The 13498-nt window shown below is 33.6% G+C and overlaps 1 protein-coding gene across 4 annotated transcripts in view; it reads right to left on the bottom strand.

Annotated features, from left to right (window-relative positions):
• Positions 1–13498, bottom strand: part of TSGA10 (testis specific 10) — a 180452-nt gene that overhangs the window by 122240 nt on the left and 44714 nt on the right. For all 4 annotated transcript variants that reach the window (XM_077749265.1, XM_077749263.1, XM_077749266.1 and 1 more), the window contains one exon: positions 649–764. In XM_077749265.1, coding sequence (XP_077605391.1) covers positions 649–764 — 116 coding nt within the window. The remainder of the gene's footprint in view (positions 1–648; positions 765–13498) is intronic.

Genomic DNA, 13498 nt, shown 5'->3' with positions numbered 1-13498 from the left:
AAAAAAAAAAAAAGATTCTCTCTCTCTCTCTCCCTCTTCCCCTCTCCCCCACTGATAGTGCTCTCTCTTCTCTCTTTCAAAAAGAAATATATCCTCTATTTTTAAATGTTTAAATTTTACAGTCCTGACCAAAATTTTACTTTACAGTTATAAGGAGATTAAGTTAATGACCATATTTTCAAAGAGATCCCTGGTAAGAAACATAAATGGGATACTTTATAAAAACAATTTTCTCAATGACCCCCAAGTGAGAAAATAGCCAATAATATCTAATATATGTATGCTTTCCACCAAAAGTAATATACAGAGAGGTACCATGTTTCATTACAGCAGCTACGTACAAGCCACAATGGCACACGTTGTAAATTTACAAGTGTTCATCATAAATTTACAAAGTGTCACAGCTTTGTTTAGCTGCTTCTTCACTGAAAAAATATGATGCCCTTGTCTAAGTATTTATGGTCCTAAATATAAGGAAAAACTTTTACTATCAAAGGAAAACACATTTTTCATTATTTTTTATTCATAGACTTTTAATTTATAGGCCTATTTCCAAGTTTATCTGTGATAACTGAAAAGAAGAAAACATTTTCTACTGGACTTAAAATATATATATTACACATATATATATGAAGGAAAAAAACTCACCAATTTTTTCATCCAAGCACATAATTTTCTCCTGAGTAAGCTGTAGTTCATATTTTTTCTTAGCAAGATGTCGCTGAGTATCAGAAAGATCTTTTTCTGTGTTTTCATATAAAAGTCTGTAAATGTTTTAATAATAAAACTAATTCTGAAATTTTTATGCTTTATCAACTTTTTAGTGTATTTAAATCTAAAAATTGGTAAGGCCAGTGATACGCATTTTTCTTTTTAGTATTTTCTTTATAAAACTACATTGTAGGAAGTTTTTATCCAAACTTTTATCCAAAAGGAACCCTCAATTCACCAATCCATAAAAAGCCACTATTAGCATTTTAGTGTTCACTATTCAGTATTTTTTTACAATGTATATTTAAAGTTACTATACTATAAATTTAAGTTAAATCCTGATTTTTTTCATTTACACTTAATCTTTAATATTTTTCAGTCCTATAACACAGCCTTCTAAATCACCCTTTTCAGGCTGAAAAATATTATATGAGCTATAGTCATTTCCTTTTAAGTAAATACAATCATTTATTTAAGTACTCCTCTATTATTAGACATTTAGGTTCATTTTGGTTTTTCACTATTACTAATAAATTTGTAATGAACAGAATTTCATTCCACAAGCATTTATTAAGTGTCTATTGTGTACCATGCACTGTGTTGAGGAAACTAGGGTGACGTAGGTGGGCATTGGCCTTGAAGTGCAGAGTCAATAAACAAGCAGACTATAATTTCTGGCAGTATGGAAACTATGTAATCTGAAAGTCCTCTCAACACAAAAGACTTAGACATACTGAATAAAATGTAAGAAACATCTCTTTAAATGTATAGCAAAACTTAGTTTCTAAGAGAAATCAGAACACTAAGACTATGAACTAATGTTATAGTATATATGGTTGGGATTTCTCTGTCTCAGTAGCCTAAGGTCTTATGTTTTAACTCAGAAACAGAAGATGAGGACATAGAGATGTCGGCAACACGAGTATGAGAACCAAGATCCTCCACATAAAGCTAGTGAGAGCTACACCATTAGGGGAAAGGTCAAACTAGAGAAAATCACCTTGTCAATCATTACTAGCCACAGGAAAACAGTAACAATAAAAGTCTTTCTTGGGAATTCTCAATATCAAAATAAGAAACCTAAATGAAATCTGGTTCTAGGATGGTCATATAATCTAGAAAACTTGGTAGAAGAAAAACACACAATTTCTCTGAAGGGATATACTCTCAACCCAGATACAGAACTAAACCTCAGATAAAGGCCTGTTGAAAATAAGCTCCCAATCCAAATTTCAAAAGCATATTAAGAAATAACCCAAACTCAGTCGGAGTCAATAAACACAAAATTAGGGGCTCAGAACTTCATATTATAGCATTATCAAATAGAAACTTAAAAACATATGTGTTTATGACAAAGACATAGAAGAATATATATAAGAAAAAACCCTAGATTTTTAAAACAGCCTATAAGAACTTGAGGAAATTAAACTAAAATCATTGAATTTTTTTTTACAAATAGTTTATTGTCAGATTGGTTTCCATATAACACTCAGTGCTCATCCCCACAAGTGCCCTCCTCCATGCCCATCTCCCCCCTCCCCCCCACATCCATCAGTCCTCAGTTTGTTCTCAGCATTCAAGAGTCTCTCATGGTTTGCCTCTCTCCCTTTCCCCCACCAATCCCCCCTTCTTCTCCCCCATGGTCCTCAGTTAAGTTCCTCCTAATCCTCCTATACGTGCAAATATATGATATTAATAACGTATAATGTTAATATCATATGTTTGCACGTATAAAATCATTGAAATTTTTAAAAAGAAACCGTATCAACAGTTAAGTTTAAGAACAAAATAAACAAAGCTGAAGAGACAAGATCAGAGGAAATTACCTATAATAGAGTACAGAAAAAACAGATCAGAGGAAATTACCTATAATAGAGTACAGATAAAAAGACAGAAAAATACAGAAGACACTAAGAACAGACTAAAGAACAGAACAAGAAGGTCCAATAGTCATCTAATTCTAGGAAAGAATAAACACTATATTCAAAGAAATATGGCTAATAAAATATATGAAATCTTAAACTAAAGAATCACCAGTGAAAAATACAAACACCAATATTAAAAGAACATAAGTCCTGGGAAGAACAAAAAAAAATCCGTATTAAGACAATTAAAAATGGTGGAGGTGAAAAGACTTAATGGGAGTGAAGATTTCTACACTTAAACTCATAAAATGTGGCACCAATAGACAGTGATGAGTTACATATGTACAATGAAATACGTACAACAACCAGAGAAAATATCTATACAGAGATATTACAAAGTATTACAGAAACATTAAAATGGAGTTCTAAAAACGTTCAAGTAGCCCACAGAAAGGCAGGAAAAAGAAAACAGACAAGAAAACCAAGTGCCTGAGTGTCTCGTCTGACTTTGACTCAGGTCATGATCTCACAGTTTGTGAGTTCGAGCCCCATGTCAGGCTCTCTGCTGTCAGCACAGAGCCTGATTCACATCCTCTGCCAGAATCTGCCTCTGCTCCTCCCTACTTGTGTGTGCTCTCTCTCATGCGCTCTCTCTCTCAAAAATAAACATTAAAAAGAAGAAAAGAAAAGGGAAGAAACAAAAACAAAAATACAACATAGGAGACTTGAACCCTAACATATCAATAATTACATTAAATGTATAATGTCTATCTTATTGTAACATCCCAAAACTAGAAACAATCAAAATGTCCCTCAATAGGCGAATGATTCAACAAACTGTGGTTCAAACAACCATTACATGGAATACTACTCAGCAATAATAAAAAGGAGTGAATTACTGAAAAATGCAACAACTTGGATGAATCTTAATGACATAATTCTAAATGAAAAAGCCAATCTCAAAAGTTACATGTTTGTGTTTCAACTTATGCCACATTCTTGAAATGACAAAACTGCAGAGTTGAGAAACAGATTCATGAGTGCCAGAAGTTAGGGATGATCTGGGGGGTGGAGGGTTGGGGGGAGTTTAGAAGGGAAAGTGTAACTATAAACGGGTAGAACAAGAGATATCTTTGTGGTGAAATAGTTCTGTATTTTGAATGTGATAGTGGTTACATGAATCTGTATATGTAACAAAATAACATTATACTCACACACTGTACCAGTATCAACTTCTTGCTCTTGATAGGGTACTATAGCTGTGTAATATGTAAGCATTGGGAGGCACTGGGCTAAAGGGACATGAAAACTGTTTATTTTTCGCATGAATCTATAACTACTTTAACTTTAAACATTAAAACAAAATTCCTAAATTCAGAATGCACAACTAAACTAAGTAAAAATCTCACAGTGGGAATTAGGAATCACTATTTTTTTTTAAAGCTCCTTAATTGATTACAATATGCAGCCAAAGTTGTTAAAGAGTGCCTTCTAATGCTGCTTTATTCAGGAGGGCAAAAGCAAAAAACTGACAAAGCAGGTATTATGTGACACAAAAAGTGACTGCAATTTTATGGTGTCTCTCCCATCATAAGATTCATCCACCCCCATACTCTGAACTCAATGAAACTACATCAATGTTCCACCAAAAGCACTGTCTGACACAATAACTTATATCTCTATGGAAAAATGTTCTCAACTCTAGATGCTGGCGAGGATGTGGAGAAACGGGCACCCTCCTACACTGTTGGTGGGAATGTAAACTGGTACAGCCCCTCTGGAAAACAGTGTGCAGGTTCCTCAGGAAACTAACAATAGAACTCCCCTATGACCCAGCAATAGCACTGCTAGGAATTTACCCAAGGGATACAGAAATGCTGAGGCATAGGAGCACATGTACCCNATAAACTATTTGTAAATAAATAAATAAATAAATAAATAAATAAAATGTTCTCACAGGACAAAATCACAAGACATTTGAAAAAGTCAGCCACTTCAAAAGCAACAAAACATACTAATTATAGAATCCAGCAGTAGCAGATATAATAAAATATATCAAAAATTGTAAATTAGGCTAATAAACATTTTAAAAGAAAAAGGAAAACATTAACAATGTGAAGAAAAAACAAGGGTAAAACATGTAACAGGTATGAGAAATGTAGTAGTTGATATTGAAAAAAAAGAAATAGTGTAAATAGCAGAACGGATAATGCTGATAAGTTAGCAAACTCAAAGACCAAATTGAGGAAATTTCCCAGTAAGAAGTAAAACAGGCTAAATAGAAAATACTAAATAAAAAGTTACAGGGCTTATCAAACCTGACTTCCAAGACTTATTACAATAATCACTATAATAGCCAAGACAGTTTGACATTAGTATAGAGATCAACAAACGGATTAATTAAGCAAAGAGAAAGCTCAGAAATATACCCACTGTTGTATGACAAATTAATTTTCAGCAAATACATCAAAGCAATCCAGTGGAGAAAGGAAACAATTGGTACTGGAATAACTGGATTGCCATTGGGGAACAAATGAATCTTGACCCCTATATCACACCATATACAAAAGACCTAACATAAAAAATTAAATGATAAGGCTTTTGGGAGAAATCATAAACATACATCTAAAATACATCTAAAAACTTTTAACAAATTTTAGTAAATCAAATTCAAGAATATATAAAATCTGTAATACGTCATGAGTTAACTCAGAGTTAACTCAGGAATGTAAGGCTGGTTTACAATCTAAAATTAATTAATGCAATTTGCCATATTAACAGGCTGAAAAAGAGGGGAAAAAATGCATATGACCAGATCAATAGATGCAGAATAAGTGACAAAATCACAATATCCACTCTTCATAACAACTCTCAGCAAATTAGGAATAAAAGAGAATTTTCTTAACCTGATAACAAGCATCTACAAAGAACCTACAGCTAACATCACAATGGTGAAAGGCTGAATGCTTTTCTCCTAGGATTAAGCACAAAACAAGATGACTGTTCTCATCCTTCTATTCGACATTATACCAGAGGTTCTAGCCAATGCAATCAGGCAAGGAAGATAAACAACAGGCATGCATTATACCTAAATATGAAATATTTAGGTATAAGTATGGCAAATGGTGTACGTTATTTGTACACTGAAAAATTATAAAACACTGCTGAAATAAATTTTTTAAATTTAAATAAATGGAGAGATGTTCTGTGTTTATGGATCAAAAGTTTCAATATTGTTCATAGTCAATTCTTCTAAAAGTGATCTACAGATTCAGCATAATTCTACTCAAAATCCCAATAAACATTTTGTAGGCACTGACAAGGCAATTCTAAAATTTATAGAGAAATGTGTCGGTTCTAGGACAACCAAAACAACTTTGAAAAAATACAAAGTTGGGAAACTTACAGTACCCAATTTTGAGACCTATTATGAAGCTCCAATTATCAAGACACAGTGATACTGGCATAAAGATGAAAAATAAATAAAAAGAACAGAATACAGAAATAGATTCACACACAGATGATCAATTGATTTTTCATGAGATATCAAGGCAATTCAATGGGTGAATGGATAATCTTCACAATAAAAAACAAGGGATATCCATATACCAAAAAAAAACAAAACAAAACAAACAAAAACGAAAACCCACAAAAACAAAAACCCCAAATCCAGGAAAAAAACAAACAAAAACCAAAAACTTTTCAACTTTCCACTTTTATCTCATACTTTGCACAAAAATGAATTCAAAAAGGACCACAGACCTAAATGTAAGAGCATGCAACTATAAAACTGCTAGAAGAACATAAATTTTTCATGACCATAGGTTTGGCCAAAATTTCCTAAATAGAAATCACATGAAATAAATGAAAAATAATTTCAATAAAGTGTACTTTGTCAAAATTTAAAACTTTTTTTGCTCATCAAAATTCACTGTTACCAAAATAAAAAAGGCAAGTCACTCACTGGAAGAAATACACACACACACACACACACACACACACACACACGCACAGAATTTGTAGCTATACCATATAAAGGACTTTTATAAGTTAATGACAAAAAGATAACTAAATTAAATATTTGAATAGACCCTTCACTAAAGAAGATAGATGTATGGCAAATAGGTAAATGAACAGATGCTCAACATCACTAATCATTATGGAAAAGCAAACTAAAACCACAAAAAGATATTACACATTTACCAGTATTATTAAAATTAAAAGACAGATATTATTAAGAGTGGACAAAAATCTAAAGCAATTGGAACCCTATGCATATAAAATGCTAAAATCATTTTTGGAAAACAGTTTGACAATTTCTTCAAAGTTAAATATATACCTACCATATGATTCAACCTTCCTAATCTCTGGTATTTACTCAAAAGAAATGCATATACACACAGACTTATATTTGTAGCTGTATTTGTTATAGCCAAAAAGTAGAAACAAACCAAAATTCCATTTGGTATATCAATATAATAGAATACTACTCAACATTAAATACGAGTTGACTTCTGATACAATATGATAAATCTCAAAGTAATTATGTCAGTGAAAGCAGCTCAACAGAAGGGTACACAGAGTATGATTCCATTTAGATAAAATTTCAGAAAACTTGAGCTAATTAAGTATGACAGAAAGCAGATCAGTGGCTTCCTGAGGATAGGGTGGCAGGTGGGAAAAAGCATCAGGGAAGGATAAAAAGAAACACAAGGAAAGTTTTGTGTATTAGAGATATATTCATTATATTGATTATGAGGATAATTTAATAGGTATATATATGTTTCTTTAATTGTACTTAAGTATGTACAGTCAGCTCACATATTGTATGTCAATTATACCTTAATAAAGTTGTAAAAAAAACAAGAAAGCTAAAAGGTACAAGTGTGTTAGAAGTAGAAAAGTTAATATCTAGATAAAATGTATTCCCAAATAATAGATATAAAAATAGGGAGACTGAAATACTGAAAGATATAATGAATTTCAATTCCCCAAAATTAAAAAAAAGATGAAAGTACTCATATTGATAAAGTCCACTGAGGATAAATCATGGAAAGCCCCAGTTTAACACATAAAAGTGAATGTTAAGATTATTAAAAATAGAAAATGTCTGCTTCACTTAGTAACAGTTTCAACTGTTCAGATCAATGCTTTCAATAAGAACAAACTAGAAAAGCTGGGAAGCAGGTGGCAGCAGAGAGCTGGGCAGTGAAGAATTACTTGAGCAAGATTTGAGAAGAAAAGAGAAGAGAAAGAAATAGGTAGCTTTGGAATATAACTGTTTTCCCCTAAAGAAATCTCTGACTCAAGGAAAGGTAGATAAGAGGCTGAAAAGCTGAGTAGCAATTGAGACAATTTCAAAAAGTGAGGGTACAAAAACAGGAGTCAACACAAGAGTGTGTGTGTGTGTGTGTGTGCGTGTGTGTATAATTTATATATATCTTTATTTTTTCTCTCAAACTATCTCAGTTCTGACAAAAGCAAATATATTTATATATCCTCTCTGGAGGAAAATAATACCCTGATCTCAAATGATTTCTATACATTTTCATATTCAGTATTCTATGCTCAATCAAAAGTAACCAGACACACAGAAGACAACCTTACATAACTGGAAAAAATAAGAGAAACAAAAGATAACAAGGATAGATCCAATAAAAATAGAACCATGCAGAATCAAGATAATGGAGTTATCAGAAACAGAACTTTTAAAAAAGCTATGCTTAATATATTGGAGATAAAAGCCAAGATTTGAAGATTTCTTAAGAGACTTGAAAATACATATTTTAAAAGTGTCAAATATAAATTGCAGAAATGAAAAATGCAAAAACCAAAATTAACTCAATTGATAGGTTTAACAGCAAGTTCAACCGCAGTCAAAGAGGAAATGAGTGAACTAAAAGGTAAAAATAATTTCAGAATAAAGTATGAAGGGGTAAAAGTAACATGAAATGAAAACAGTGGAGAGTTCTCTAAAACTGCTGACAAATATCAAGCAACAAAGTGAAAAAATCTTAAAAACCTAAGGATAAATTAAACACACACACACATACCTAGGAACATATAGTGGATGAGAAAGAGCCATGTAGAGAATACCTTATAAGCAGAAAGGAAAAAGACAGCCTGTATTCAACAGATCAAAAATAGGCTGATATGGGTATAGTTACTATGAGTGCTCTGACCATGGGCGCTCTGGCTGCCTGGGAAGACATTAGGAAAGCTACCACTGTGTCCCTTGGCTCATGAGAGCAAAGCAGCAAGGGGTTTCAGCGATGCTATTACAAAAACTCAGCTTCTGACAGAGAACTACCATGGACAACGAAGACAAAACATTCTCTGCACAATACCTGACTATTACAAAATCCTAATTCCTACTTTTATTCAGCGTGCATCTGGGGGGAAAGCAAAACAAAAACACTGCAGAATGGTACAATAAATCAACAAGAAAATACAGGGAAATTCTACTGTAGTCCAACTGAAGAATCTTTTCAAATGCCTTGACAAATTATAGTCTTAGCTTTTTTTCCTTGTAAAACAACATTTAAAAATGCATGCTGGGGCGGGGGGTGCCTGGAGGACTCAGTCTGACTTCGGCTCAGGTTGTGAGTTCAAGCCCCGGGTCAGGCTATGCTAATAGGTCAGAGCCTGGAGTCTCCTTCAGATTCTGTGTCTCCCTCTCTCTCTGTTCCTCCTCCACCTGTACTCTCTCTCTCAAAAATAAATAAAGATCACACTGTCTTTCTCTCTCTCAAAAATAAACAAAAGATTTAAAAAAAAATTTTTTTGAATGCATGCTGAGGCACCTGGGTGGCTCAGTTGGTTAAGCATCTGACTCTTGGAACTCAGCAGAGGTCTTGATCTTAGGATCCTGAGCTCAATCCCTGTGTTGGGCTCCATGATGGACATGAATCCTATTTAAAGAGAAAAATCATTTTAAAATGCATGCTAAGTGGTGTCTGGCTGGCTCAGTTGGTAGAGTATGCAACTCGATCTCGGGATTGTAGGTCGAGCCCCACACTGGATACAGAGATTCTTTTTTAAAAAAAAAATCTTAAATAAAATGCATACTAAAATCAGAAGCATAAATGTAACAAGCCTATTAATTCATATGATAGTGATGAATCCTGAAAGACAAACAGAGGATTGTGGCAAAATCTTCCAGTGTACATGTGGCTATTTCTATGCTGTTAAATTGCATTGTAGCCATCTCTTTTCCACAATAGCCATATGCCCCTGTATAACACAGGGATCCATCTAATATGAAAAACAAAATGGAAAACTACACACATAATCAGAAGTTCTCAAATCAGACCTTTAAAATCACTGATCAATAAACCCACACCTAAATCAGACATTTAAGTAATAGAAACTTTAGAAATAAAGCCAGTAGCTTCTTTTGCAGACTCTTATAACTCTAATGTCAGAAAAGACTCTTACAACTCCTCCAAGAAATATTTAGAACTTTATTTATTTTTGAGAGAGAGAGATAGAGCATGAGCTGGGGAGGGGTAGAGAAAGAGGAAGGCACAGAATTGAAGAAGGCTCCAAGCTCTGAGGTGTCAGCACAGAGCCCAATGCATGCCTAGAACCCACGAACCACGATATGATGATATGAGCTGAGGTCGGACATTTAACCAACGGAGCCACCCAGGTGCCCTAGAACTTTTAACAGACTATATATATATATTTTTTCCCAAATGCCTTTAGTCCTAGAATAGAATTTGGTTGCTTCCAAGTTTGGGTAATTAGAGCTGCTATAAACATCATGTCCATGTTTCTGTGTGCACATAAGATTCAACTACTTTGAGTAAATAATACCATGGAGTGCTGTATCTTGAATGTTTTTAGCTTTGTAGAAACTGACAAACTGTCAAAGTGGCTGTACCATTTTGAATTCCTACGAGCAATGAATAGGAGTTTCTGTTGATCCACATCCTCACCAGCATTTTTTGTCAGTGATCCAGATTTTGTCCATTCTAGTAAGTATATAATTGTATCTCATTGTTGTTTTAATTTGCATTTTGTTGATGACCTAAGATGTGGAACATCTCTTCATATGCTTATGTGCCATCTGTATATCTTCTTTGGTGAGGTCTGCTAAGGTCTTTGGCCCGTTTTTTAATTGGGTTGTTTTCTTATTGTTGAGTTTTTAAACAGTTCTTTTTATGTTTTGGATAACATCTCTTTACCAGATGTGCCTTTGGCAAATATTTTCTCTCAGTGTGTGGCTTGGCTTCTCATTTTCTTGACATTGTCTTTTGCAGATAAGTATTTAATTTTAATGATATCCAGTTAATCAGTTATTTCTTGCATGGATTGTGCCTTTGGTGTTGTATCTAAAAAGTCATCAACATACTCAAGAATATTTAGATTTTTCTCCTGTTATCTTCTAGAGGTTTTGCAGTTTTGCATTTTACTTTTAGGTATATGATCTATGTTGAGTTAATTTGAAGGGTATGATATCTGTGTTGCTATATATATATATTTGGTATGTGGATATTAGTTGTTCCATTACCATTTGTGGAAAAGACTATCTCTGCCCTATTATATTGCCTTTGCTCCTTTGTCAAAAATCAGTTGCCTATATTTACATGGGTCTATTTCTGGGCTCTCTGTTCTGTTTCTTGATCTATTTGTCTATTCTTTTACCATTACCACACTGTGTTGATTACTGTAGCTTTATAGTAAATCTTGAAGTCAAGTAGTGTAAATGCTCCAACTTAGTTTTTCTTCAATATTCTGTTGCCTATTCTTTTGCCTCTCCATATAACCTTTAAAATCTGTTCATTGGGGCACCAAGGTGGCTCAGTCAATTGAGTGTCCAACTTCAGCTCAGGTAATGATCTCACAGCTTGTGAGTTCCAGCCCTGCATCAGGCTCTGTGCTGACAGCTCAAATGCTTCCAAGTCTGTGTCTCCCTCTCTCTCTGCCCCTTCGGGCTCGTGCTGTGTTTCTCTCTCTCTCTCTCTCAAAAATAAGTAAACATTTTAAAAATTTTTTAATAAAAATAGAAAATAAAAAAGAAGCTGTTCATTGATATCCACAAATAACTTGCTGCAAGTCTGACTTGAACTTATTCAATCTATAGAACAGGTTGGGAAGAATGGACATCTTGAAACTATTAAGTTTTCCTATACATGAACATTGAATATTTTAAATTTATTAGTTCCTCTTTGATTTCTTTCACTAGTTTTATAGTTTTCCTCATATAGATTTTACACATAATGTTAGATTTATGCTTAAGTATTTCATTTTGGGATGTACTAATATAAATGGTACTGTGTTTTCAACTTTAAATTCTACTTCTTTATAGCCAGTATAAAAAAAAGCAACTGATTTTGTACATTAACCTCATATCCTGCAACCTTGTTATAACCACTTATTAGTTCTAGATTTTTTATTGATTCTTTTGGATTTTCTACATAGACTATCATGTCATCTAGAAAATTTTTTTTATTTTTTTATTACCTTTTTTGAGAGAGGGGAAGAGGGAGAGAGAGAGAGAGAGAGAATGCATGGGTAGGGGAGAGGGGCAGAGGGAGAGAGAGAATATTAAGCAGGCTCCATGCTCAGGGTGGAGCCCAATGTGGGGTTCGATTCCATAACCCTAGGATCATGACCTGAGCCAAAATCAAGAGTCAGATGCTTAACCAATTAAGCCACCCAGGCCCCCCTAGAATAGATTTTAATACTGAAATCTCTTTAGTAGCAAATAACCAAACTCAAACTGAACCAGTCTTGGAATCACTGAACATAAAAGCCCAAACTAACATTTTGTTAACTGATAGCTCCATCAATCATTCAACTATATGGGAAATTATTTTTGGGCCTAGAAATGCTTGATACACTGATGCAGAAACACAGATCCCCTTTTTTTTTTTAAATCTCTGAGGAAATACTCTGAAAATACTCCAACCTTTTACTATTGATTTATCTGACATAGAAACCCAAACAGAAGAACTTCTGCTGTTAAAATATACATACCTATTTAGAAAGAAAAGTTCAATTAAGCAGTATAGGAACACAAATAATGAGTATTGGTTTTGAAACACTGGGAATTTCTTCTTCATCAGTAGTTAAACCCAAACAGAAATGCATTCATTTCTTTTCGGCTGATTTGGCTTAGAACACTATGGAACCTCCGTTTAGAGATATATTATAGACATGTGCTGAACTGTTCTTAGGACTCAATTCCTGTGAGTGGAGTTCACATTCACACATGGGGCAAAACTTATAATTTTCCCATCAACTGACAAAAACAAAAATAGGGATATTATTTTAACTATACTGAATGTACTTGGATTACATAACTCCTATGTAGATTCTCTGTAATACTTTGCCTTTTGTACATATAAAATGAAACCTATGATATGAATACTTAACAAAATATAAAATATTAGTCTATAAAAATAAGCTGACAGTTGATTACTCAGCAGAAATAATGCAAGTCATAAGATACTGGAAAGATTCTCAAAGAGTTAAAATAAAAATAATTACCAACCTTTAGAATTCTCTACCTCTCAAACATATCCTTCAATATCAGCACGGTTACGACAAAAGTTGTGAGAAATACTCTGCTTTTGAGTATATTTTGAAGATAGAACAAAATGGACTGGAAATGGATATATGAAAAGAGAAATCACGGATTGCTTCATGGTTTTAGGCCAAGAATTCCATGAATAAACTTTCCATTTGCTGCTATGGGAAGACTGAAAGAACAGATTTGTGTGTTGGAGAGTGAAGGGTAACAGATAGCAGAACTCAGGTTTGGAAATGCTAAGTCTGAGATGTCAATTAGACATCCTAGTGAAGATGAAAAGGAGGTGGCTGGACATTCAAGTCTGGAGTTCAAGAGAGAGATCCATGCTACAGATATACATTTGAGAGTCAAGAGGAAATACATGAGACTGGATGAGTTCGCT

This window comes from Crocuta crocuta, unplaced genomic scaffold (assembly GCF_008692635.1).
Source record: "Crocuta crocuta isolate KB4526 unplaced genomic scaffold, BGI_CrCroc_1.0 scaffold118, whole genome shotgun sequence".
In the NCBI taxonomy this organism is placed as follows: Eukaryota; Metazoa; Chordata; class Mammalia; order Carnivora; family Hyaenidae; genus Crocuta; species Crocuta crocuta.
The sequence above is the reverse complement of the archived record's forward strand: the minus strand, read 5'-3'. Positions and strand labels throughout refer to the sequence as shown.